The sequence below is a fragment of the Pleurodeles waltl genome, chromosome 3_1, assembly GCF_031143425.1.
Source record: "Pleurodeles waltl isolate 20211129_DDA chromosome 3_1, aPleWal1.hap1.20221129, whole genome shotgun sequence".
Classification (NCBI taxonomy): Eukaryota; Metazoa; Chordata; class Amphibia; order Caudata; family Salamandridae; genus Pleurodeles; species Pleurodeles waltl.
In genome coordinates this window covers 8,185,733-8,212,626 of record NC_090440.1, presented here as the reverse complement: position 1 = coordinate 8,212,626, position 26,894 = coordinate 8,185,733, and the positions used below count along the sequence as shown (strand labels likewise).

At 50.3% G+C, this 26,894-nt stretch overlaps 1 protein-coding gene across 2 annotated transcripts in view; it reads right to left on the bottom strand.

Annotated features, from left to right (window-relative positions):
* The window catches only part of SPI1 (Spi-1 proto-oncogene), a 127,517-nt gene that overhangs the window by 38,823 nt on the left and 61,800 nt on the right, over positions 1–26,894 (bottom strand). Inside the window, exons 2-3 of one of the 2 annotated variants that reach the window (XM_069221627.1) lie at positions 10,744–10,840; positions 4,310–4,497 (exon numbers count right to left, since the gene is read on the bottom strand). In XM_069221627.1, coding sequence (XP_069077728.1) covers positions 4,310–4,497; positions 10,744–10,840 — 285 coding nt within the window. Of the gene's footprint in view, positions 1–4,309; positions 4,498–10,701; positions 10,841–26,894 lie in introns of both variants that reach the window. The other variant, XM_069221626.1, reaches the window with a different exon arrangement.

Genomic DNA, 26,894 nt, shown 5'->3' with positions numbered 1-26,894 from the left:
TGTGTCCTTATATGTGGATGACGTTCTAAATTACATTCAGGACACACTGGTAGACACAACCTCTCTGCAGGCCGCTTTGCAAGAATTTGAAGGAGCGGCTGGGCTTTGAATTAGCTGGGGAAAGTCACACATTTTTCCACTCCGCAAAGAGACCAGACCACACCCTGTTGCCTTAAGCCCCGCACCCCTGACCTGCCATGCCATGGCCCCCACTACTTGGGAGTTTGGTTATACCACTCCCAAGACAACCTATTGGAAGGCAACCTCTTTAAGACCTACACCTCCTTGCGCTCTCAGGTGCGCTTTTGCCAAAAGCTTCCCCAGCCCCTTACTGGACGAATCGCGTTGTCCAAAATGATCTTCCTTCCCAAGCTGCTTTATTTCTTTGTCAATTTACCAATATTCCCTCCAAAAAGCATCTTTCGAGCCCTTAATCAGCTGCTAGGTGACCTATATTGGAGCGCAGGCAGACACCGGGTAGCTCTTCGCTAACTACAACTACCAGTAACTCGCGCAGGTCTTGGTGCCCCCTCTTTATCTCTTTTGAATCCTATTACTTAGCAGCCCAACCTCAATGGGTGGCCCATTGGTTGGGGACAAAACACCTTTGAGACTTCCACTGACAGCAGCCTGCATCCCACGTACACGCTCAGACAGCTCCTTCAGCCCACCATCAAACTGCACCGCGCCTGGTCACTTATGGGCTGGATATCCCGAAAATACTTCACCAGAACCTTCCGCCCGACTAGCAGGATGAAATCTTATGCCCCTAATATCCCACTGCTGGGATTCCCCAGCACAACAGGTGCTTCACAACAGACCAACTAGTGGAATGGCAAATACACAGCAGTGAAACAGTGGGGGATCTCTTTTGAGATGGTCAGCTCCTGACATTTGACCAGCTACAACAGGATTATGCCCTCCCCTCAGGCAATTTCTTATGTATGGGCAGCTCCATGCGTTCGCAATGGGGACCCCTTACAGAAGAACCATCTTGGCATGAAGTCATACACACCCTGCACTTAATGGGCCATGGGCACCATCCCATTACATGACTTTGCAAAGCCATTCGAGTACATGTGGACACTCCACTAACACACCTCTGACAGAGCTGGGAGGATGACATCGGGAGACCACTCCACGCATCAGAATGGGCCAGAGCATTGGAATCCCCCACAACAGTATACAGAAATGTATGCTTTCAAATATTCAGTATATGATTGTACATTGAGCCTACCTGACCCCTACCTGCTTAAACAAACTATTCTCACCGGCTCGCTTAACCTGCCCAAGCTGCTGTCAAACCACGGCAGACCACCAACGCATGTTCTGGTTCTGTCCATCGCTCCAGAGCTACTGAGATGACATTCATACCACCTTAGCCACGGTCACAGACCTCAACTCACTGAAAAAATGGAAAGCCACTGCACTGGGTCTAGTCTCCCAACAGAAACATCACAAAGTAAGGGCCTGCTTCACCAATCTGGCACTCCTGCTGGCCAAATGTTCTCTAGCAATGCACTGGAAGGACCCACACCCTCCCACTCTGGCTCAATGGCACGCCACGCCCTCCGCTGGGGGGAGGCAGAAAGGTCCACATCACACTGGGAAGAAGCTCACCGCATACAGCGACATCCTATAGCGACAGCATTGTCTACAGTGCTGCTACAGTTTAAATAGCTAACAACAGAGAGTTCTCCTCATAGCTCCCCTCCACACTGACTCCGAGACACCTCAATCCCTCCCTGCCACCCCATATCTAGGATCCCCCCAAAGGTGAGACAGCCCTTGCATTCTTCCAGCGCCCAATCACACTATCACCTGGTAATCCACCCAATGGGAGACAGATGCATTGCCCGACCTCAGTTCCCTGTTAATACCTCCTTCCCAATACTCCCAGTTCAGGAACCTCACCCTCACTTAATGCCCACTCAAGCCTTGCAAGACGCCAATACCGTCACTACCCACATGGACAGCAGAAGGTAGAGAACGCTAGACTATTGAACGCGGACACGATTACAGTCTCCTACATTGTTATGGACGCCTATGTTTTTTGCTGTGCTCATTATCTGTAACATGTTATCAGAGGCAACGTGGATGTATAATGTAAAATCCAAGAAAATATTTGGGGGAAAAATGACAGCCCGCGACTGTTCGCAGTGAGAAAATCTCGCCAAGTGCCCTCCTAGCACCCGAAAATTGTGCTGGGGATTCCAATTCTCCACCATGTGGCGGTTGGTGGAATTTGGACAGGTTTCAGCATTCCGAGCATAAGGCACAGAGGCCAAAATGTGTCCCACTCTGCTGGCGGAGAAGAATTTATCACCCGCTCCTAGACAGGTCTCTCCATAATGCCACTGACACCAACTATATGGCTGCTGGAGAGGACATGTTAGATGCCCACATTATCTATCTTGTGAAATAATCAATCCTCTGTATGTACCACAAGTAAACCAAGGTGCCCCTGCATGGACATTACTTAGGGGCCACTAGGGGTCCCCCCTGCTTGCTCATTGTGATCCCTGGACTCAGAGGTGGCAGATCAGTGCAAGAGGACAGGGCTGGCTTCACCCTCCTTGCTTATAGCTCCTTTTCATGTATGCTAACAGTGAGTAGTTGTATGTTATTCACTACTAGAGTGATAGCAACCGGAGTACCAGGTAAGTAAAATGTTTGTAAATGTTTGCTGAATGCATGCTTGTGGGTGAGTGTGTTTGTGTGAGAGAGGGACTGTTGATGTGTGAGCTCGTGTGCATGTGAGCATGTGTGTGAGAATGAAAGTGGCAGGCAATGATAGGAGTGGCAGTAAATGAAATTCAATGTCAGTAAAAGAGTATGCTTGAGTCAGGGTGAGTAAGAATGATGAAGTGGGTGCAAGTCAGTGTGAGTGAGTAGCTGTTAGTGAATCAGTATATGAATGAGTGACTTGGAGTGTAAGTCTGAGTGCAAGAGAGTGATGATGAACGAGTGCAACTGGGTGACAATGGTTGATTTAGTAAGAGTGAATAGGTAAGAATGAGTGTGAGATAGTGAAAGTAAATTAGGATGAGTAAAAATGGGGTGTGCTTGCGCATCTGTTTTTGGCCTTTGCCAACTTGCCTACTGGTGTTGGCATTCTGGGGACATTTATTAACAGACAGGGACCTGACACACTAGAGGTAATTCTTGGTATGGGACACCCATGGCAGAACCCTTGTGCTTGCACGCTGAAGGTGGTTCTTGGCATGAAGGATGGCAGTGGCATATAGGAGGGGGACAAACATGACATCATGCTGACCTTATCATACTAGAGGTACGTTTTGACATCAGGGTCACCCATGAGACATGGATAACACTAATAGCAAAATTGAAGGGCTGTTAATGTTATTTGCAATTAATGGCATAAGGGGGCACCCATGTCTTATAGGGGGCACCCATGGCAAAAAGCTCACCCTGGCACAGTGGAGACTATTTTTGGCATACAAGGCCATTCATTGAAAATTATGAAAAAAGGAAGTGCACACTTGTGATGATTCAGGTTTTGTTGGCTTGACACACCGTGAAAGGACACATATTTAACGAGTACCCATTCATAGCCCATGGATTTTTAGCAAATATATGTGAAAAATGTGCTTAAAAATGCACTTTTTGATCGATTTGTTCAGAAGTTTCTGGTGGGGAGACCACCCCACCACTTTCAAATGTTATGTCAAGCACCCCAGACATTTGTGTTGTATTTTCCCATTAATGACACATATAGGGTAACTTCAGTGATGTAAATTATTGTGATGTCATCTGGGTTAAGGCCAAGCCTCACTGCTTCCTGGGATTCAGGGTCAAAGGTCATTTGATTTCACTTTCTTTGATGTCAATAAGGCAAAAGGGTGCGTGACGTCACTTCCGCTACTACTGGCTTTTTGGTGAATCAACATACATGGTTCCCTGCTGTTCTTTAGTTATCTGACCCAGCCTAGGGCTCTGCCTTTAACTCAATGAATATTCGGAAGGGACTCTCGGAGACTGGGAGTTGTAGAATGTACTATTTAAAACTTTAACCAGACAGGCAGGGTGCCCCATCTGCAGTCTGAAAGCCATGAATAAAACCACTTATAGAGAACGCGGCTACTCCAAGGAAGCCCCGTGGCATACAGAGAGAGAAGGAAGAGATGTTAGAGGTAGGAGTCATTACCAAGTCTAGCAGCAACTGGATATTCCCAGTAGTTCTGACTCCCAAAACTGGTGGAATCATGAGATTTTGTATTGAATTTAGTCACTTGGGTTGAGGCTGATGTGTGCTCCCTGAAGCATTCTTTCTGATGTGTGCACGTACCTGCTGGTTGAGGCTGAGCTGGGTGGTGGAAACAGCAGGCTCCAGGACATGCATCTGCTCCAGCTCCATGTGACGGTAAAGCTGTTGCAACTGAGGTGGTTGGACGCTCTGCAGCTCAGTGAAGTGGTTGTCAGAGAAGACATCAAATTCGCTGTGTATGTGGGGGGCATGGCACTCCCAGTAGTGATCTAGGGTACACGAGGGGATAGGAGAGGTCACTTCTTGATGACAAAGAGAAGTCTCATCACACGGTCACAACAGGTTTAAAATCTCCTGGAGCCCCAGCTCCCTCATTGCTGTTCACACCCCAGGCCTATCCTCAACTCCAGATATCATTGGTACTTGGGAAGAGGCGAGGTTACATCTCCCAGCACTAGTCCTGCCCAGCATTCAATCCCCCAATCTAGTCATCTGCTAACCTAGCTTCGTCAAAACTCTTTCAACTTCCCAAAAGTTCCTTCCAGCCTCTTCACCTGCCCAGCCTCCTGTTTCTTAGTCCAGGTATCTGCCCAGCTATCTCTCTCCCAAACCCTACTTTTTGTCAAACTCTTTCCTTCCCAAAACTGTTATCTGCCTGGATGTCTCACCTCCTGCCCCATTCTATCTCCCAACCCTACTAGGGCCCAGATTTATAAGAATCCGGTGCATCAGTACTGATGTGCCACATTTCTTCTGCCCACCCCATCGCCACCTGACACCATGGGTACACCGTATTTACAATACGACGCACCATGGTATGCATTAGGCCAATAGCATCAACATTTTTGATGCTTTTGTGGTGCTTTGCATCACTAGCGTAAACAAATTGATAGTGGAGCAAAGTGCAAGGAGGCCCATTGATTTCAATTTGTGCGTGCTTTGAGCAGGGGTTAAAAATGACGCCAAAAATGGCGTAATGAAATGTTGTAGATTTCATTATGCCATTGTTTCGGGCCTTCTAACGCCGGCACGCCCCCCTTGCATACATTATACCTGGTGCAGGCATAATGTGGCACAAGGGGTTGCAAAGTGGTGCAATGCACGCATTGCGCCACTTTGTATATATGGTGCAGTGATATTTGCCTCATCGAGCCACATTACCGTAAGAAAATGTGGAGCAAGGAGGCGCTAGGGCTTGTAATTCTGGCCCTAAATGCCAAACTTTTTTTCTCACAATCCTTCTTTCTGCCCAGACCTGCCTCGCCCAACCCAATTATATCTCATATTTCTCTGTCACATCCATTCTTCCTGGTCAGTATTCTCTCTGTCCAGGTTATTTTATCTGTTCACTTCAGCAACTACTCCATCCGCCCAGACATCTCTCTAGCAATCCTTTAACTGCTCAGACATCCTTCTCCACTCCTCCATCTATCCAGACCTCTCTCTAGCAATCCCTTAACTGCTCAGACATCCTTCTCCACTCCTCTCCTCCATCTATCCAGACCTCTCTCTAGCAATCCCTTAACTGCTCAGGCATCCTTCTCCACTCCTCCATCTATCCAGACCTCTCTCTAGCAATCCCTTAACTGCCCAGACATCCTTCTCCACTCCTCCATCTATCCAGACCCCTCTCTAGCAATTCTTTAACTGCTCAGACATCCTTCTCCACTCCTGCTTCTATCCAGACCCCTCTCTAGCAATCCCTTAACTGCTCAGGCATCCTTCTCCACTCCTCCATCTATCCGGACCTCTCTCTAGCAATCCTTTAACTGCTCAGACAACTTTAACCACTCCTTTATCTGCCCGGACCTCTCTCTAGCAATCCTTTAACTGCTCAGACATCCTTCTCCACTCCTGCATCTATCCAGACCAGTGCTTTAAATGGGCCGGTACTGTCCGGTACTGAGTACTGGCACTTTTTTATTTTGAGAGGGAGAGTACCGGCACATCTCAAGAAAAACTTAATACTTTCAATTGGAGAGTACCGGCACTTCTTAGAAACAAGCAGGTACTCTGATATAGAGTACCGGCACTTTAATTTTTCCATTTCAAGCACTGATCCAGACCCCTCTCTAGCAATCCCTTAACTGCCCAGACATCCTTCTCCACTCCTCCATCTATCCAGACCTCTCTCTAGCAATCCTTTAACTGCTCAGACATCCTTCTCCACTCCTCCATCTATCCAGACCCCTCTCTAGCAATCCCTTAACTGCTCAGACATCCTTCTCCACTCCTCCATCTATCCAGACCCCTCTCTAGCAATCCCTTAACTGCTCAGACATCCTTCTCCACTCCTCCATCTATCCAGACCCCTCTCTAGCAATCCTTTAACTGCTCAAACATCCTTCTCCACTCCTGCATCTATCCAGACCCCTCTCTAGCAATCCCTTAACTGCTCAGGCATCCTTCTCCACTCCTCCATCTATCCAGACCTCTCTCTAGCAATCCCTTAACTGCTCAGACATTCTTCTCCACTCCTGCATCTATCCAGACCCCTCTCTAGCAATCCCTTAACTGCTCAGACATCCTTCTCCACTCCTGCATCTATCCAGACCCCTCTCTAGCAATCCCTTAACTGCCCAGACATCTTTCTCCACTCCTCCATCTATCCAGACCCCTCTCTAGCAATCCTTTAACTGCTCAGACATCCTTCTCCACTCCTGCATCTATCCAGACCCCTCTCTAGCAATCCCTTAACTGTTCAGGCATCCTTCTCCACTCCTCCATCTATTCAGACCTCTCTCTAGCAATCCCTTAACTGCTCAGACATCCTTCTCCACTCCTGCATCTATCCAGACCCCTCTAGCAATCCCTTAACTGCTCAGACATCCTTCTCCACTCCTCTCCTCCATCTATCCAGACCTCTCTCTAGCAATCCCCTAACTTCTCAGACATCTTTCTCCACTCCTTTATCTGCCCAGACCTCTCTCTAGAAATCCTGTTGTCTGCCCAGGCATCCTTCTCCACTCATCCATCTATCCAGACCTCTCTCTAGCAATCCCTTTCTCTGCCCAGACATGTATCTCCACTCCTTTATCTGCCCAGACCTCTAACAAGGTATTTATCTGCTCAGATATCTTTCTCCAATTCTGCATCTTCCCAGACCTCTCCCTAAAAATCTCTTTACCTGTCCAGACATATTTCGTCACTTATTTACCTTCCCAGACCTCTCTTTAACAATCCTGTTGTCTGCCTGGGTACCTTTTGTCCATGCCTTTATCTTTCCAGACTACTCGTAAAAATTCCTTTATCTGCTCAGACATCTCTCTCCAGTCTTTTATCTACCCAGACCTCTTTCTAACAATCTCCTTATCTGCCTAGACATCTTTCTCAATGCCTTTATCTGCCCAGGCCTCTCTCTAGCAATCCCCTTATCAGCCCAGACATTCTTCTCCACTTTTCCATCTATCCAGACCACTCTCTAACAATCCCTGTATCTGCCAGACATCTTCCTCCAATCTTCTATCTGCCCAGACATCTTTCTCCACACTTTTATCTGTTAAGACCTCTCTCTAGCAATCCCTTTATATGCCAGACATCTTTCTCCACTATTTTGTCTGCTAGACATCTCCCAAATCCACCCTCTGGCTAGCTTTAATTCTCTGTTCTCCTGTGTTTCCATCTTAAGAACATTCTTTCTCCCAGCCCTTCCATCTGCTAGATATCTCTCCCACCCCTTCCATCTGCTAGATGTCTCTCCCAGCCCTTCCATAGGCTAGATATCTCTCCCAGCCCTTCTATCTGCCAGACCTCTCCCCCAGCTCTTCCATCTGCTAGATGTCTCTCCCAGCCCTTCCATCTGCTTGACTTCCCTTCCAGCCCTTCCATCTGCTAGACTTCTCTCCCAGCCCTTCCATCTTCTAGATGTCTCTCCCAGCCCTTCGATCTGTTGGACTTCTCTCCCAGCCCTTCCATCTGGTAGACTTCTCTCCCAGCCCTTCCATCTGCTAGACTTCTCTCTCAGCCCTTCTATCTGCTAGACTTCTCTCCCAGCCCTTCCATCTGCTAGATGTCTCTTGCAGGCCTTCCATCAGCTAGACTTCTCTTCCAGCCCTTCCATCTGCTAGATGTCTCTCCCAGCCCTTCCATGTGTTAGACGTCTCTCACAGCCCTTCCATCTACTAGACATCGCTCCCAGCCCTTCCATCTACTAGACATCTCTCCCAGCCCTTCCATCTGCTAGACGTCTCTCCCAGCCCTTCCATCTGCTAGACGTCTCTCCCAGACCTTCCATCTGCTAGACTTCTCTCCCAGCCCTTCCATCTGCTAGACGTCTCTCCCAGCCCTTCCATCTTCTAGAGGTCTCTCCCAGCCCTTCCATCTGCTAGACGTCTCTCCCAGCCCTTCCATCTGCTAGACTTCTCTCCCAGCCCTTACATCTGCTAGACGTCTCTCACAGCCCTTCCATCTGCTAGATGTCTCTCCCAGCCCTTCCATCTGCTAGACTTCTCTCCCAGCCCTTCCATCTGCTAGATGTCTCTCCCAGCCCTTCCATGTGCTAGACGTTTCTCACAGCCTTTCCATCTGCTAGACTTCCCTCCCAGCCCTTCCATCTACTAGACGTATCTCCCAGCTGTGCCATCTGCTAGACGTCTCTCTCAGCCCTTCTATCTCCTAGACGTCTCTCCCAGCCCTTCCATCTACTAGACTTCTCTCCCATCCCTTCCATCTGCTAGACTTCTCTCCCAGCCCTTCCATCTACTAGACTTCTCTCCCAGCCCTTCCATCTGCTAGGCTTCTCTTCCAGACCTTCAATCTGGTAGACTTCTCTCCCGACCCTTGCATCTGGTAGACTTCTCTCCCAGCCCTTCCATCTGCTAAACTTGTCTCTTCCTGCCTCTCTGCCTAAACTTCTCTCTCTCCTCCTCTCTGCCTAGACATCTCTCCCCCACCCCTCCTTTCTGCCAAGACTTCTCCCTCCCTCCCACCCCTCCTCTCTGCCTAGACCTCTGTCTCTCTCTCCTCCTCTCTGCCTAGACTTCTCACTCCCCTCCTCTCTGCCTAGACCTCGCTCTCCCACCCCTCCTCTCTGCCTAGACTGCTCTCCCCTCCTCTCTGCCTAGACTTCTATCTCCCACCCCTCCTCTCTGCCTAGACTGCTCTCTCCCATCCCTCCTCTCTGCCTAGACTTCTCTCTCCCCTCCTCTCTGCCTAGACCTCGCTCTCACAACCCTCCTCTCTGCCTAGACTGCTCTCCCCTCCTCTCTGCCTAGTCTTCTATCTCCCACCCCTCCTCTCTGCCTAGACTTCTCTCTCCCATCCCTCCTCTCTGCCTAGACTTCTCTCTCCCCTCCTCTATGCCTAGACCTCTCTCCCCTCCTCTCTGCCTAGACTTCTGTCTCCCATCCCTCGTCTCTGCCTAGACTTCTCTCCCACCCCTCCTCTCTACCTAGACATCTATCCCCCACCCCTCCTCTCTGCCTACACTTCTCCCTCCCACCCCTCCTCTCTGCCTAGACTTCTCTCTCTCACCCCTCCTCTCTGCCTAGACTTCCCCCTCCCCTCCTCTCTACCTAGACTTCTCTCTCCCACCCCTCCTCTCTGCCTAGACTTCTCTCTCCCATCCCTCCTCTCTGCCTAGACTTCTCTCTCCACTCCTCTCTGCCTCGACTTCTCTCTCCCACCCCTCCTCTCTGCCTAGACATCTCTCTCCCATCCCTCCTCTCTGCCTAGACTTCTCTCTCCCCTCCTCTCTGCCTAGACTTCTGTCTCCCACCCCTCCTCTCTGCCTAGACTTCTGTCTCCCACCCCTCCTCTCTACCTAGACATCTCTCCCCACCCCTCCTCTCTGCCTAGACTTCTCTCCCCCACCCCTCCTATCTGCCTAGACTTCTCTCCCCCCCTCCTCTCCTCTCCTCTCCCTCCTCTCTGCCTAGACTTCCCTCTCCCCTCCTCTCTACCAAGACTTCTCTCTCCCCTCCTCTCTACCTAGACTTCCCTCTCCCCTCCTCTCTGCCTAGACTTCTATCTCCCACCCCTCCTCTCTTCCTAGACCTCTACCCCACCCCTCCTCTCTGACTAGACCTCTCTCCCCTACCCCTCCTCTCTCCAAGATTTCTCTCTCCCACCCCTCCTCTCTGCCTAGACCTCTCTCCCCCACCCCTCCTCTTTTCCAAGACCTCTCTCCCCTACCCCTCTTCTCTCCAAGACTTCTCTCTCCCACCCCTCCTCTCTGTCTGGACTTCTCTCTCCCACCCCTCCTCTCTGCCTAGACCTCTCTCTCCCATCCCACCTCTCTGCCTAGACTTCTCTCCCCCACCCCTCCTCTCTGCCTAGACCTCTCTCTCCCACCCCTCCTCTCTGCCTAGAGTTGTCTCTCCCACCCCTCCTCCCTGCCTAGACTTCTCTCTCCCAACCCTCCTCTCTGCCTAGACCTCTCTCTCCCACCCCTCCTCTCTGCCCTCTCTCATTCACCCCTCTCCAGCCCTCCCTCCTCTCACATTGACCCCTCCTCTGTGCCCTCTCTCACTCACCCCTCCGTAGCCCTCCTTGGTGCTCCCTGCCGGTGCACTCACCGCTGCGGCTGTCCCCATCGCTGCTCAGATACTGGTAGTAGTCGTGGGGCTGGCGGTACAGCTCATGCTCGTAGGGTATGATGTCCTCGGAGTGTGGCTGGAGAGAAGGAGAGAAGACACCTGAATCCTCATGAACAGCGCCCCCCCCCCCCCCCTTGTGCTCCCCAGCCCTCCAAGAGGGCAAACCTCTGTCATCTCAGAACCGGCCAAAGAAAAACAAGTATTGGCAAATCCAACAGGTCTCGCCTACGCAGGAGTTATTGGCTTTCCCAATGTCTTCTAGCCATGTTATTCAGTAGCCTGGCTGTTCTTCAGCATGGCTAAAAGTTAGTGGCGTAGAGGAGAGTGGCGTGGAGTGGCCAAGAGTGGAAGGTCACAGACTGCAGGGTCATAGACTTGGAGTGTCATAGTGTGGAGTAGAGTAGGGTGAGGTAGAGTGGAGCGGAGTGGCGTAGAGTAAAGCGTTGTAGAGTGTAGAGTATCACAGAGTGAAGTGAGTAATAAAGTGTAAGAGTGGGGTAGAGTACAGTGTTGTATAGTGTTGTAAAGTGGCATGGAGACTTTTAGGGTGGAACAGTGTAGAGTGGCATAGAGTGGTGTAGAGTGGAAGGGCATAAAGTAGAAGCGCATAGAATAGAGAGGTGTACAGTGGAGTGGAGTAAAGTATTAGAGGTGGGGGTGCGTAGAGTGGAGGGGCAAAGAATGGAGGGGCAGAGAGGGGAGGTGAAGAGTGTCATAGAGTGACGTGAAGTGGCATAGAGCAGAGGGGCATAGAGTTGAGGTGCGTAGAGTGGAGGGGTGTGGATGGAGTGGAGGGGTGTAGTGTGGAAGGGCATGGAGTTTCGTGGATTGGCATAGAGCAGAGGGGTGTAGAGTAGGCTGGCCTAGAGTAAGTGGCGTGGAGTGTTGTGGAGTGGTGCAGAATGGCATAGAGAGGAGTTGAATAGAAAGGAGAATGCGTAGTGTGGTAGCGCACTGCCATTTCCAATTGAGCAACCATTACATTTGTACAGACACAGTTTTACTGATAAAAGAATACAACACACAAAGGATAATGTGTGGAAACTGCATCACCTAGTGTATTGATTTGTTTTTATTGTATTTAGATGTTTCTTTCCAGCACAATTCAGAATTACAAAAAAATGTAGTTCAATTGGGTTTTAATAATTGTGCTATATTCTGAAATATTTGCACAGTTCATTTACTGACATTTAAATGTTATTGCATGCTAGAAAAAAAGCCTCTCCTTTCACATCCCCAGATTGTCAGATAAATGCTCTCACTTTGAAGTCAAAGAAAGAAAACACTGAGCTCCCTCTGAAGACAGAGCCTGACATTTGACCTTGGTCTCTGAATGCACAGCAAATGTGACCAGATAAGAATGAAATTTAAAGGCCTGCCTACAGAAAGTGAGTGCTAAATAGTAAACAGGCTATGCTCCATGGAAGGGACAAAGATAAGCTGGACAACCTAAAGTAAATAAAGCCAGGAAATAGAAAGCTAGCAACTGTGAGTTATAAACCCCAAAGCCAATGGTAAACATGGATGGAATGCATGTGCAGGGACGCTTTCAGAATATCCTTTATCTTTAGAGTCTGATAGGATACAACCTAAAAACAGCATAATGAGGACCACAGTGGAAATAACATAATATGTATTTAGGTCTGGTAATGCCATAACATGAAATCTAATCATATATCAGAGAAAATGGTAGTGCGGCTCAAGACCGAGATGGCATGCCGCAATAGAAGCAAGACTGACACAAACGGGGGACTTTTAAAGCATGTTTTCCAGCCCTACCCTCACTAACGGAACCCTGCAGGTGCTGCAAGGCGTGAACTTCAAGATATGAAGAGACTTTTAGAGGGTTATCGGTAATTCTCTTCCTGTGCATGAGGTTAAGACTCACCTTTTACTGGTTCAATCCACAGCTTCCCCAGAGTTGCAGGGTGACTCCAGTAAATCTGTATCAGGTGGCAAGCATGCCCATAGCCGAGACATGAGCAGGGAAGCGTGCCAACAGCTAGGACCAGGACCGATGGGCAATAAGTCTAAACATGTTCTGGGCCTCCTGGTAGTGGACTGGGGTGGATCAGGGCCAGTGGGCACAAGGTCTCAACCCGCTCATCCTCCCGCGAGGTGGACTAGGGCATTTGGGCACAAGACGGCCACCTCCTCAGAGCCTCCCCAGAGATGGTCCAGGACCAGTGGGAACAAGATCTCAACCCATACCCCCTCTCAGTCTCCCAAGAGGTGGGACAAGGGCCGGTGGCTGCAAGATCTCAATCTCCCCTCAGCCTTCTCAGAAGTGGCCCAGCACCAGCGGGCACAGGCTCTCAACCCCCTCATCCTCCCTAGAGGTGGGCCAGAACTGGAAAAAGTGGTCACAAGATCTCAACTGCTTCTCAGCCTCCCGAGAGGTGGACTATGGCCAGTGGGCATTATGTCTGAACCCCCTCTCAGTTTCCTCAGAGTTTGGGTGAGGGCCAGTGGGCAACCAGAACGAGCCAGCACAAGATCTCTGACTCCTTCTTAGCCTCCCTACAGATGAGACCAGGGCCAGTGGGCACAAGATGTCCACTTCCTCTGAGCCTACCAACAGGTGGGACCAGGGCCACCGGGTACAACATCTCCACCCCCTCTCAATCGACCCAGAGGTGGGGTCAAGGCCAGTAGTTCATACAACATATCAACCCCCACTGAAGCTCCCCGGTGATGTCTAGTGTGTAGTAGAGCTCCAACCCCTCACTCTGCCAAGGCACTCTCAGGCCCTAGGTGTGTGTCAGAATGTTGTGCAACCCATGGCCACACTGGACATACACCCATGCCACAGAAGAAGAGGTGATCTGGTGCCCTGCGCCACTGCCCCTTTCCTCTCCAAATCTGATGCTTTTTCCCAATATCTGTACACACATCCCTCTCACATCTGGTCTTAATCCCACCATAAACCTGGTATTGTTATCAAATGTTTAGGTAGTCCTATCACCTCCCACTCACTGGCCCCATATGCTCAGGTGTTCTCATGTAATATGATGTTTATCCGGATACACTCACCACGTGACCGGAAGTGAGCTCCAGTGCCCTGGTGCTCCCATCACATGTACACGTCAGTGGCTGCTATTATTCATACAGGTACGGACACCACATTCCAGGCACTGGCACCAGACATGCAGCAGCTACCGGCAGAGACCTTTTAAGGCATGGGCAAAGTGGGCAGTTGCCCAGCCCTACCTTCAAAGGGACCCCTGGTATAGTGAGTGGGACAGTTAAAATACCTGCCATAACTAATCTGCTCATAAAAAAAAGCTTATTTTTCTAATTTCAGAGTCAAGCACACCTAACAGAAACCTAGGGCCATAGTTATTAGAGGTTTGCGCCAGGGCAAAGTCACGCAAAGCTTGCCAAGGGTGCAATCTCCTGCAAGGGTATTTGCATTCCGGTGTGTAGGAAAGTACCATCTTGCCTGGCATGTAACCCCCATTTTTACATGTCTGTCAGTTTGTTTTTGCCTGTCTCACTGGGATCCTGGTAGCCAGGACTCCAGTGCTCATAGTTTGTGGCCTGAATGTGTCCCCTGTTGCATAGGAAGGTGCCTTTTTCTCAGCTCCAATGGTGCTCTGCGCTGGTTTGGGTCAAAGGAGCTTTACTTGAGGGTATCTTGACCAGATTAGTGCAACCGTCTACAGTGTCTGAATCGAAGCCTGATGTACTAAGGTCACCAGATCTGGGTTTGCATTGAAAATTCCTTGTTGTAGCCGGCACTAATGAAAAGCTGTAGCATTGGTGACCCCCTTCCTCCGCGGATTCCTTCACTATCGCCCTTCAATGGTACGCCTAACCTCTCCTTAGCCCCTCTCACATTTATTTATTTTATAGTGCTACTGATGCCACTGCCTTACATTGCAAATATTATACCCAGGCAATGAGTGTGAAGAGTGTGTAAACCAATGTATAGGAAATATTACTTAAGGCGATGAAGACTACAGGGTGTAGGCGCCACGTGTCATCCATACTGCTCGGTACTATATATTAAGAGTGCGTAGTCTAGAGAACAAAAGAGCAGATTTAGTAAGTTTTCACACAACGCAACGCAGTAAGACAGTTGCCGCACTGTGTTGGGTGACAAGGAGGGAGCACAACCACATCATGGGCCGCATTACATATTGTGCCCCAGGGGTGCAATGGGCATGTGTGTTTGCTTAATGCACCCCCGTGTGACCCCCGGAGCTACAGATGGTACTACAGAAGGGGCAGCAGACGCTTGTGCGGACCTTTCTGTAATACTGATAGCAGTGGCACAGATGTAACGCCAGCACTATCGTGAAACAGCGTGCCCTCATTTGCAAGGACGAGTGGCCCCATCTGAATGAGGGAACCTCTTTGCCACTGCACCGGTGCTGTATTAAACAGGTCTTTATGAGGCGCACTTGCAGTGTGCCACAAAAACAGCCCTGTGGAGGGGTGAGAAGCGTTCCAATGGAACCCCCAGACATCCCCTTGCTGGTGGGTACAGGGTAATGTCTGGGGTGTGGGTTGCCACCTGCACAGAGAAACACAGAGCGGCTTTGAAGCAGCCACTCGATATTGCACAGAAGGCGCTACACGCAGGGCACCGCAACTTCACAATTGTCCCGTGGGCAGCACATTTATTGTAATAAGGTGCAGTGTCCCTGTTTGCAACCGCCGTATCTGTTTAAAGGGGCTCTGTGGAGCAAACAGGGACAGCGCAAACCTTAGTGTTCCTTGCACCAGTACCCATACCTGTGCACTCTAGTACAAGGGTGGGTAGGTGATGTGAAGCATAGGTTTCATAGTGGAGGGTATCCGTCCAGCACAGAATTCTAAGCTGTGACAAAGTTTAACACTTTACTACTCTGCATGTCTACTGCACTGTACATCACATTTTCAAAGTTACAAAAGTTTGAAGAAAATAAAACTTTTCTCAGACTTCACATCTCCAGGTAGCCCGGTGGTAATCGCAATAGTTTGGATGGTGGAAAGAAAGGCGGATGAATGAGGCTGACGTGGGCTACTGAGGAGTCTGGATTGTCACAGGACGCAGGATTCCCTGATTCTTCCACAGTGTTAGATAGTTCTTCAGAATGATCATCAGCAGATGTACTGCGAACAGCACACAACTTGGATCCAGCTAGGGTGAGCGCCCATCGATTACTGTCTCCAAATGATGCCTAATATCCGTTGTCTGGTACTGAAGTTACTGAGGGTCCCACTGGACTCTGGTACTTGCTGTGTTTCATAATTCAAACAGCAGCCAAGGGGTTCATTCCCTTCCTTGCACTAGAGCCCGGGACTCAGTGGCCGCTCTGCTGGAGGCCAGAGAGAGAGAGTCCAGTGCAGGGGTCTGTGCTGCTTCCAGTGATCCTGACCTCCTGCTTCAGGTAAGATGCAGCCAGGACAGCAGGTCTCCAGCTTTCCTCGAGGCCATTTTCCAGCAGAAGACCAGTGAGTGTAATGACCTTTACTGGGTGCTGAGTCACTGTGGGACATCTGAGACACCCAGAGATATTAGTATATGGTGTCCCGCCTTCCCTCACCTTCACTGTCTACTTTTTATATTGAGTCAGATTAAGTTAACCATCTGATCTCTGTGTTTATTTGACACAGTGTTTTGGGATGGAAATGTCCTCTGCATGGTGAGAGATGTGTCCCCCCGTCCTGAGCACCCAACATATCATCAGTGGTGAGGATCTCCCATCTGATCGTGAGTTCATGCTGCTGTTGCAGTGTCTTGGTCTGGGGTGCAGGGTCCGGGCTCCCACTTCTGAGATAAATGTAGAGTCCTTGGCACGCAATCTTACGCAGCAGGCACCCTTCATGGTGGTGTGAGGCCACAGAGCTGTGGGGATCTCACATCCACACATGAGGTGTCAGATAGTTCCCACGCCATCTCTCTGCCTTGTCTTCACATGCAGTATTTATAGAGGCAGCCATGTGTCGTGGGGTCTTGCAATATATCTGTCCCTTTCAGGCCCAGTGATTTCTCAGAGGACCATCGCAGATGTAGCCTCTGCACCACCGTGGCTTTTCGAAGTAACACAGACCATGGCGCCCCCATACACAGCTCTCAAGGTGCTTGTGATGGTTCATGGCTGAATGTCTGTTGACCCAGCTTTGAAATATACAGCTGCTTGCCTGAAACCCCTGGAGCCAGATTCCATTTAGGACCGCTGAGTCGGGCAGGAGGTACTGGGCCGCAGCCGTGGAGGTTGAGCTCATTTGCCACCGATGCCCTGGGGTCCACCCAACTATCTCTGTGCAAACAGGGCCAAGTAGAACCCCTTCTGTACTAGACTCTCTGGGTACCGAGGGCGAGCAGTCACAGGCTTCTCAGGAAGCAGTTCAGAACTCAACAATCTACCAACAGGTACCATAAAGCTGATTTCCAGCTCAGTTCTTATGTTTACAAGAGGAAAACTACTTTAACCACACAGTTGTACAAATACTACATATTTAAAAATGATTTTTATAGGGTCTTGCAATAGAACATACACATATTCTGTGGGTTCTCATCCTATAAGGAGTCACAACATATATTGCACGTTGGTGGCTCAACAGTGGGAAAGACAACTCAGACACATCACAACAGGAGACAGTAAACTTTGTGATTACACAGCACAAAGGTGTGAGGTGTACATAGTTTCAAGGAGGGCGTTCATTCCGGGGGTAAATCAGTCCACGGTGCAATGCTTTCCAGAGCACAAGGTGGTCTTGTAAGTTATCATTAGATCTGTTCAGCGATGTCCTGATTACCTCTCCTGGTCTCCATTTGGCATCCAGCTTAGGACCCCTGGAAGTTTTCTGCTCAGCCAGTGGATCATGAGGGGTACAAATCTGTTCTTAGTTTTATATTTAGGGCCTGATTTCGATCTTGGTGGAGAGGAATACTCCGTCATGAATCTGACTGATATCCCGTCTGCCATCTTACGATCCCATCCATCTTAACATGATATCCATCATGTTTGTGAAAGAGAATTCTCTCCGCCAACATCTAAATCAGGCCTTAATTTTTATAACATCCATACCTAATAGACGTGTAGGAAGTTGGCTCTGTATATACTATCTCAAAGTGAGAGATAGTGTGAACAGAGTCCAACGGTTCCCCTTAGAGGTAAGATAGTGGCAAAATTAGATAAAACGAATGCTGTATTTTGTGGTAGTGTGGTTGAGCAGTAGGCTTATCAGAGGGTAGTGTTAAGCATTTGTTGTACACACACAAGCAATAAATGAGGAAAACACACTCAAAGACTTACTCCAGGCCAATAGTTTTTAAATAGACAAATATATTTTCCTAATTTATTTTAGAACCGCAAGATTCAGGATTTGAGGTAAGTACATAAAATGCAAGGTACTTCACACAGGTAAGTATAGAACTTTGATTTAAAACAGTAGTACACACAGTTTTGGTTAAAATGGCAATAGGCTATTTTAAAAGTGGACACTGTGTCAAAATCAACAGTTCCTGGGGGAGGTAAGTTTGGTTAGCTTTCTCAGGTAGGTAAAGCACTTACACAGTCAGTCTCCTGGGCATAGACAGACCACCGTTGGGGGTTCAAGGAAACCCCAAAGGCACAGCACCAACAACACAGGGACGGTCAGGTGCAGAGGTCAAAGGAGGGCCCAAAACACATAGGCGCCTATGAAGAACCAGGGTGCTCCGGTTCTAGTCTGCTTACGGGTAAGTACCTGCATCCTCAGGGAGCAGACCGGGGGGGGGGGGTTTAGAGCACTGGGTGGGGGGGGGGGACACAAGCCCACAAAACACACCCTCAGCGGCACAGGGGCGGCCGGCTGCAGTAGACAAAGTAGGCATCAGGTTTGCTATTGAAAGCAATGGAGGAACCCAGGGGTCACTCTGGCGATGCAGGCAGGGGACTGGGGGGCTTCTCGGGCCAACCAACAACTGGGCTAGGATGAGGGCCGCCTGTTGATCACTCCTGCACTGGTAGGTGCTTCCTGTTGGTCCTGGGGGCTGCGGGTGCAGTGCTTGGTCCAGGCGTCGGGTTCCTTTGTTACCAGGCAGTTGCGGTCAGGGGGAGCCTCTGGATCCTCTCTGCAGGCGTTGCTGTGGGGGTGTAGGGAGGTCGACTCAGGGTGCCCACGTCGACGTAGTCACCTGGGAGTCCTCTCTGCAGTATTGGTTCTCCTGAACTCGAGCCGGGGGCGTCGGGTGCAGAGTGTGAAGTCTCAAGCTTCCAGCGGGAAGAGAGTGTTCTTTAAAAGTTGTTTCTTCAAAGTTGTTGCAGGTTTTGAACAGTGCCTCTGTTCTTGGGAGTTTTTTGGTCCTTTGGGTTCAGGGAAGTCCTCTGAGTCCTCAGAGGTCACTGGTCCCTGTTGGATGCATCGCTGTGCAGGTTCTTTCAGTCTGGAAACAGGCCGGTAGGGCTGGCGCCAAGTCAGTTGTTGTCTGCGTCATCTCTGCAGGGCTTTCAGGTCAGCAGTCCTTCTTCTTGTTGTAGGTTGCAGGAATCTGATTTCCTGGGTTCAGGGTCGCCCCTAAATACTAAATTTAGGGGCGTGTTTAGGTCTGGGGTGCAGTAGCCAATGACTACTGTCCTGGAGGGTGGCTACAACCTCTTTGTGCCTCTGCCCTGAGGGGAGGGGGGCACATCCTTACTCCTATTGGGGGAATCCTCCAAACTCAAGATGGAGGATTTCTAAGGGCAGGGGTCACCTCAGCTCAGGACCCCTTAGGGGCTGTCCTGACTGGTGGGTGACTCCTCCTTGATTTCTTTATTATCTCCTCCAGCCTTGCCGCTGGGGGCAGTGGCTGGAGGTGCGGGCATCTCCACTAGATGGGATGCCCTGGGGTGCTGTAACAAAAGGCATGAGCCTTTGAGGCTCCACCCAGCACAGGCTTTGTTCCTGGCCACAGAGTGACAAAGGCACTCACCTCACGTGGCCAGAAACTCGTCTGGTTGTGGCAGGCTGGCAGAAACTGGTCAGCCTAGCACTAGGAGTCGGACTGGTATTCAGGGGGCATCTCTAAGATGCCCTCTGGGTGTATTTTACAATACATTCCACACTGGCATCAGTGTGCATTTATTGTGCTGAGAAGTTTGATACCAAACTTCCCAGATTTCAGTGTAGCCATTATGGAACTGTGGAGTTTGTGTTTGACAGACTCCCAGACCATATACTCTTTATGGCTATCCTGCACTTACAATGTCTAAGAATTGGCTTAGACACTGTAGGGGCATAGTGCTCATGCACTTATGCCCTCACGTGTGGTATAGTTTTCTCCTCTCCAACACACACAAGCTGTGAGGCAGTGTGCATGTGCTGAGTGAGGGGTCCCCAGGGTGGCATAATACATGTTGCAGCCCTTAGGGACCTTCCCTGGCCACAGGGCCCTTGGTACCAGGGGTACCTTTTACAAGGGACTTAACTGTGTGCCAGGGCTGTGCCAATTGTGGGAACAAAGGTACAGTTTATGGAACGAACACTGATGCTGGGGCCTGGTTAGCAGGGTCCCAGCACACTTTCAATCAAAGCAGAAAGTAAGGGGGTAACCATGCCAACAGTGACATTTGCCTACAAGACCTTGCAGTTCTGGAGTTCCGGTGTCATGGTTCACCCCGGGAACCAAAGTGAGACACTAGGGGCCTCTGGCACCCTGATTCTCTCTAGAACATTCTTGAGTAGTCTGTCTCCTTCTGCATGCCCCACAGTCACTGCGCATGCACTGGACCCCACCCTTCCTAGATACTTTCTCCCCGTGCAGTCAGGCAGTCTTCTTCCCTCTCTCAGCAGCAGGCAGGCTTCTAGGTGCTTCATGGCAGGTAAAAGGCTCCAGCTGATGAAACTTCATGTTCAGGAGTCTGGCTGTTGGGCAGACACTAGCACGGGTTAAGCAGCAACCCTTTGAGTAATTTACTGAGAGCTCTTTTCCTTGGTCATATAGGACCACTAACTGGAACCAAGTGAGGTAGTTTGGGTCCCAATTTTACACACAACTTGTAGACAGGGAGGGTGGATCTACTGCGTAAAACTGCAGAATCAAATTGGGGTATTTCTACTTTCAATTATTGTCTTCAGGCTGTAGAGGGACGCTTCCCGCAGCAACGGGTAGAGGGACGCTTCCCGCAGCAACGGAAGTGTGATCTTCAGGCTGTAGAGGGACGCTTCCCAGAGCAACAGAAGTGTGATCTTCAGGCTGTAGAGGGACGCTTCCCGCAGCAACGGAAGTGTGATCTTCAGGCTGTAGAGGGACGCTTCCCGCAGCAACGGAAGTGTGATCTTCAGGCTTTAGAGGGACGCTTCCCGCAGCAACGGAAGTGTGATCGTCCGGCTGTAGAGGGACGCTTCCCAGAGCAACGGAAGTGTGATCTTCAGGCTGTAGAGGGATGCTTCCAACAACAGCTCGTACTGGGGCTGTCTACATCCTGGAGCACCCAGAAGAGGTGTGAGCTTTCTGCTCCTGGCTCTCAGTAGCCCAACTAAAGGAGTAATTAGAGAAAGACAAAAGGACAGGCGTCAATTCAAGACTTCCTCACCTTTCACACCAGAGTCTGTAGTCCACTTGTCACCTCTAATATTCACAAAAAGGCAGTGCTCTGAAGAAAAGCTGTAGGAAACCAGGTTTTTGTTGCAGTAGCCCCCCACTTTGTGCTGGGTTTTTGATGCAGCTCTGACTGAAGTGCACTGGGTCCCGGCCAACCCCGTCCCCAGTACCAGCGTTCCTTCCCAAAAATAAGACAACTGGTCACTTGATCCCCAAGTGACCAGGCCCCTCAACCCCCTCTAAGTCCCTAGTAAATGGTACCCCACTATCTAGGGCATGGGTACTGAAGAGGGCCCCCAAGAGCTGCAGCACCACTTGAGCCACTCTGAGGGACCCACCACTGAACTCATAGAGACTGCCATTGCAGTCTGCCTTACAAGGAGGTTTAAAAAGTGAAAACATGGCATGACACACTCGTTTGTCATGTCCCCTAAACACTGCATATAACATTTGTAAGTCACCCATAGAGCAGGACTTACAGCCCTAAGTCGGGTGCATTATATTACAAGTGAGGGCATATCTGCATGTGCTGATATGCCTCTATGCTGTCCAGTTCAATAACTGACAGTACAAGTGAACAGGGAAGCTATTTTAAGGTATGTAATGGGCACTGGTCAAAACAAGTTCCCTAGCTACTTAATGGTTTCACTGAAACCTGTGCTGTTTAGTATCAAACACCTCGTAGTAATAAACCCTCACTGATTCCAGTGATGGATTTATTAATATATGCACCCAGACAGTACCTAGAGATACCCCCTGAAAAGCTACCGACCTCTAGTGTGTTGGCTCACTGGTCTGGGCCAACCTGCCACCCCAGACGTGTTTCTGACCTCCTGGAGGTGAGAGCCCACGCTCTCTGAGGTTGGAAACAGCCTGCGCTGACAGGAGGTGTTGTCACCTCCTCCAAGCAGGATGACTGGAAATCTTCATACCAAGGCCAGGGACTTCAAAGTCCCTGCCGCCTTAGGTATGCGACCTCCAGCTTCTTCCAGTCCTGGGAGAGGCAAACCCCTGCCCTGAGGCCCATCTGGCACCAGGACAGGTGGGAAATTAGCTATGCAGGAGGCGTGTTGTACTGCCAGGCTGGACACACCTCTTGAGTGCCTGAAGTGAACATGAAGTTAAGGCTTTCACCATGTAGTGTGTGGTTGAATTAGGAATTCTAGCACAGCGTGATTCCCACTCTCCACAGGAAGTAGTCATCTAGGGGGTGTAGTGACCCAAAGGGCAAGTAGCCCATTGGCCACTACCCTTCACTCCCCTTAACGCCCTAAACTGAGTATTTAGGGGACCCCCTGATACCAGGGCTTCAGATTTTGATGGACACAAAAGAAGCAGTGTACAAAGAAGACTGCAGTCCTGAGAACCGAGGAGCATGACTGATTGGCGCCAACCCTGCCAGTCTGCCTGATGCACCCGACCCTCGTGGAACAACCAACTCATTCTGCCGCTGTGCAGACTCCAAGAATCTCAGAGGGCTGCCAGTGCTTCATCAATTGCCAACTCCCCTGCTGCCACCGGAACCAAAAGAAGCCACACCAATACATGGGGTACCTGATTCCTTGCAGCAGCCAGGGCTTGTTGTGTCCAGACCGGGCACCAAAGCCGAGGAAAACTGACCTGCTCGCACATGAGACTCCAGGGACAGTGAGACCCACATTGTGAGTGGCCCAGCTGTCTGGTTAGCTCTCCTTCAGCAGAAACTAAGACAAAGAGAGCCACTGACCTCAGGCGTGCGACACCTCAAAGTGTCCTGTTTGGCACACCATGATATTAGTACCATAGAAACCTTATAAGATTTTTCACATTCTTGAATGTGCTCCTTTGATATCCTTGATTATCTTTTTAGGATTCATTACTAATGGCGGGTGAGCAAGCCAGATAACTTTGTTCAACTTGTCTTAACTAGCGGAAGGTGAAAAAGTTACTTACCTTAATGTTTCCAAAAATGGGTTTTAAAGTGTTTAGAAACTTAATCATAAAGTTGCAGTAACTTTTCTCTTCAAGAAAGACTGGGGAGATTCTGGCAGGGCTGATCCCCTTGGCTCTGTGCTCAAGGGAGTCAATTTACTATTGAAGAAGGACGTAAGGCCAAGAGGCAATCCTATGCAGAACACAGTGAATAAACTGTAGATGGAAAACAATATTGTGTATATGAAAAAGGCACTGATAAAGAGGTCACCTTCTCCTCAAATGTCTTCATGTCCTTTTGCCCTGAATGTTGACCATCTGCCCTGAATTTCTGACAGTCTTGTCCAGAATTTGCCTCCGTGCCAGATGGTCACCCTACTAATTGAGCTCATGTTGTATATTCTTTGACGTCATGACAGTATTCGATTTAGGGTCTTCCAAGCGCTTTGCCAATGCGCCATGGTGATCTTAGAGCTTCGGTACCCCACAGGCCGCAGGGGTTCGGGGTGATTTTCCTCTTCTGAGGGCCATTAAGGATCCAGTTGTTGTTCCTATGACCAGTGGTGACATCCAATCAGAGATCAGCAAGGAAGTGAGGTGTAAGAGGGGAGTGGTGACGTCGAGTGGCTGCTTCTGAGTGTTTGAGGAAAACCCGTCTCAGAGGAGCCGAGAAGGGAGACTGAAGCAATTGTGAGCCTGATACGATGATGTCCCCCAATTCCTAGAATTAACAAAACTTGACCATGTTTGGTCGCATGAGTAGAAAAATGAATTAATTGTTTGAGAGATTCAAAAATGGAGAGGAATGGGAAAAAGTTTAGGGCACATATGAACAAAGCCATCTAAATTTCTCAATCAAAAGAATCGCTATTTTGGCCCATTAAGAAATGCTGAGTAGGCTTTCGATGTGTACAAAGGCCTCTGTGGCATCACAAGTTGAGATTTCTACCTCGCACAAATCGCATTTTGCAATTACCAAAATAGGAAATCGCAAGTAGGGATTTCCTATTTGCGATTTCCTAATCGCATGTAAAAATCATTTCCTAAATGCAAAATATGTATTTAGGAAATGCGATTACCATTGAATTCAATTCAATGGTAACCATGTGCGAAATTCCAAAAAGACATCCAAAATGCACTTTTTGCAGTGCCTTGAAGTACTCACTAGTCTCCAGGGCATCGGCGTGCTTTCCATGAACCCCCCACTTTTTCTTCTCTTAGATTTAAGGGGGGCCTGAGGCCCATAGGTACGAATGATTTTGCATTTTCAAAATTGTGATTTCCTAAAAGCGATTGTGACTCTATAGGAATCGCTATTAGTGCATTCCAATTTGCATTTCCTAAATAGCGATTTCTTCAGATTCACTAATTAGGAAATGCAAACTGGAAGTTTTGTAGCTCTGGGCCTAGGTCAGCAGCAGAGTGAAGCCGCCTGCTCCGGTGTTGCACAGACGCTGAGAAGCCTGGAGAGCTCCGGGGAGATGCTGGAAGTTTTGTAGCTGTGGGCCTAGGTCAGCAGCGGAGTGAAGCTGCCTGCTCCGGTGTTGCACAGACGCTGAGAAGCCTGGAGAGCTCCCGGGAGATGCTGGAAGTTTTGTAGCTCTGGGCCTAGGTCAGCAGCGGAGTGAAGCCGCCTGCTCCGGTGTTGCACAGACGCTGAGAAGCCTGGAGAGCTCCCGGGAGATGCTGGAAGTTTTGTAGCTCTGGGCCTAGGTCAGCAGCGGAGTGAAGCCGCCTGCTCCGGTGTTGCACAGACGCTGAGAAGCCTGGAGAGCTCCCGGGAGATGCTGGAAGTTTTGTAGCTGTGGGCCTAGGTCAGCAGAGGAGTGAAGCCGCCTGCTCCGGTGCTGCACAGACGCTGAGAAGCCTGGGGAGCTCCGGGGAGATGCTGGAAGTTTTGTAGCTGTGGGCCTAGGTCAGCAGAGGAGTGAAGCCTCCTGCTCCGGTGTTGCACAGACGCTGAGAAGCCCCGGGAGATGCTGGAAGTTTTGTAGCTGTGGGCCTAGGTCAGCAGAGGAGTGAAGCCGCCTGCTCCGGTGTTGCACAGACGCTGAGAAGCCTGGAGAGCTCCCGGGAGATGCTGGAAGTTTTGTAGCTGTGGGCCTAGGTCAGCAGAGGAGTGAAGCCACCTGCTCCGGTGTTGCACAGACGCTGAGAAGCCCCGGGAGATGCTGGAAGTTTTGTAGCTCTGGGCCTAGGTCAGCAGAGGAGTGAAGCCGCCTGCTCTGGTGTTGCACAGATGCTGAAAAGCTTTGAGAGCTCCCGGGAGATACTGGAAGTTTTGTAGCTCTGGGCCTAGGTCAGCAGAGGAGTGAAGCCGCCTGCTCCGGTGTTGCACAGATGCTGAGAAGCCTGGAGAGCTCCTAGGAGATACTGGAAGTTTTGTAGCACTGGGCCTAGGTCAGCAGAGGAGTGAAGCCGCCTGCTCCGGTGTTGCACAGATGCTGAGAAGCATGGGGAGCTCCCGGGAGATGCTGCAAGTTTTGTAGCACTGGGCCTGGGTCAGCAGCGGAGTGAAGCCACCTGCTCCGGTGTTGCACAGACGCTGAGAACCCTGGGGCGCTCCGGGGAGATACTGGAAGTTTTGTAGCCCTGGGCCTAGGTCAACAGCGGAGTGAAGCCACCTGCTCCGGTGTTGCACAGACGCTGAGAAGCCTGGGGAGCTCCGGGGAGATACTGGAAGTTTTGTAGCTCTGGGCCTAGGTCAGCAGCGGAGTGAAGCTGCCTGCTCCGGTGTTGCACAGACGCTGAGAAGCCTGGGCAGCTCCCAGGAGATGCTGGAAGTTTTGTAGCTGTGGGCCTAGGTCAGCAGAGGAGTGAAGCCGCCTGCTCTGGTGTTGCACAGACACTGAGAAGCATGGGGAGCTCCCGGGAGATGCTGGAAGTTTCGTAGCTCTGGGCCTAGGTCAGCAGAGGAGTGAAGCCGCCTGCTCCGGTGTTGCACAGATGCTGAGAAGCATGGGGAGCTCCCGGGAGATGCTAGAAGTTTTGTAGCTCTGGGCCTGGGTCAGCAGCGGAGTGAAGCCGCCTGCTCCGGTGCTGCACAGATGCTGAGAAGCCTGGGGAGCTCCGGGGAGATGCTGGAAGTTTTGTAGCTGTGGGCCTAGGTCAGCAGAGGAGTGAAGCTGCCTGCTCCGGTGCTGCACAGATGCTGAGAAGCCTGGGGAGCTCCGGGGAGATGCTGGAAGTTTTGTAGCTGTGGGCCTAGGTCAGCAGAGGAGTGAAGCCTCCTGCTCCGGTGTTGCACAGACGCTGAGAAGCCCCGGGAGATGCTGGAAGTTTTGTAGCTTTGGGCCTAGGTCAGCAGAGGAGTGAAGCCGCCTGCTCTGGTGTTGCACAGATGCTGAAAAGCTTTGAGAGCTCCTGGGAGATACTGGAAGTTTTGTAGCTCTGGGCCTAGGTCAGCAGAGGAGTGAAGCCGCCTGCTCCGGTGTTGCACAGATGCTGAGAAGCCTGGAGAGCTCCTAGGAGAGACTGGAAGTTTTGTAGCTGTGGGCCTAGGTCAGCAGAGGAGCGAAGCCGCCTGCTCTGGTGTTGCACAGACACTGAGAAGCCCGGGGAGCTCCCGGGAGATGCTGCAAGTTTTGTAGCTGTGGGCCTAGGTCAGCAGCGGAGTGAAGCCGCCTGCTCCGGTGTTGCACAGACGCTGAGAAGCCTGGAGAGCTCCCGGGAGATGCTGGAAGTTTTGTAGCTGTGGGCCTAGGTCAGCAGAGGAGTG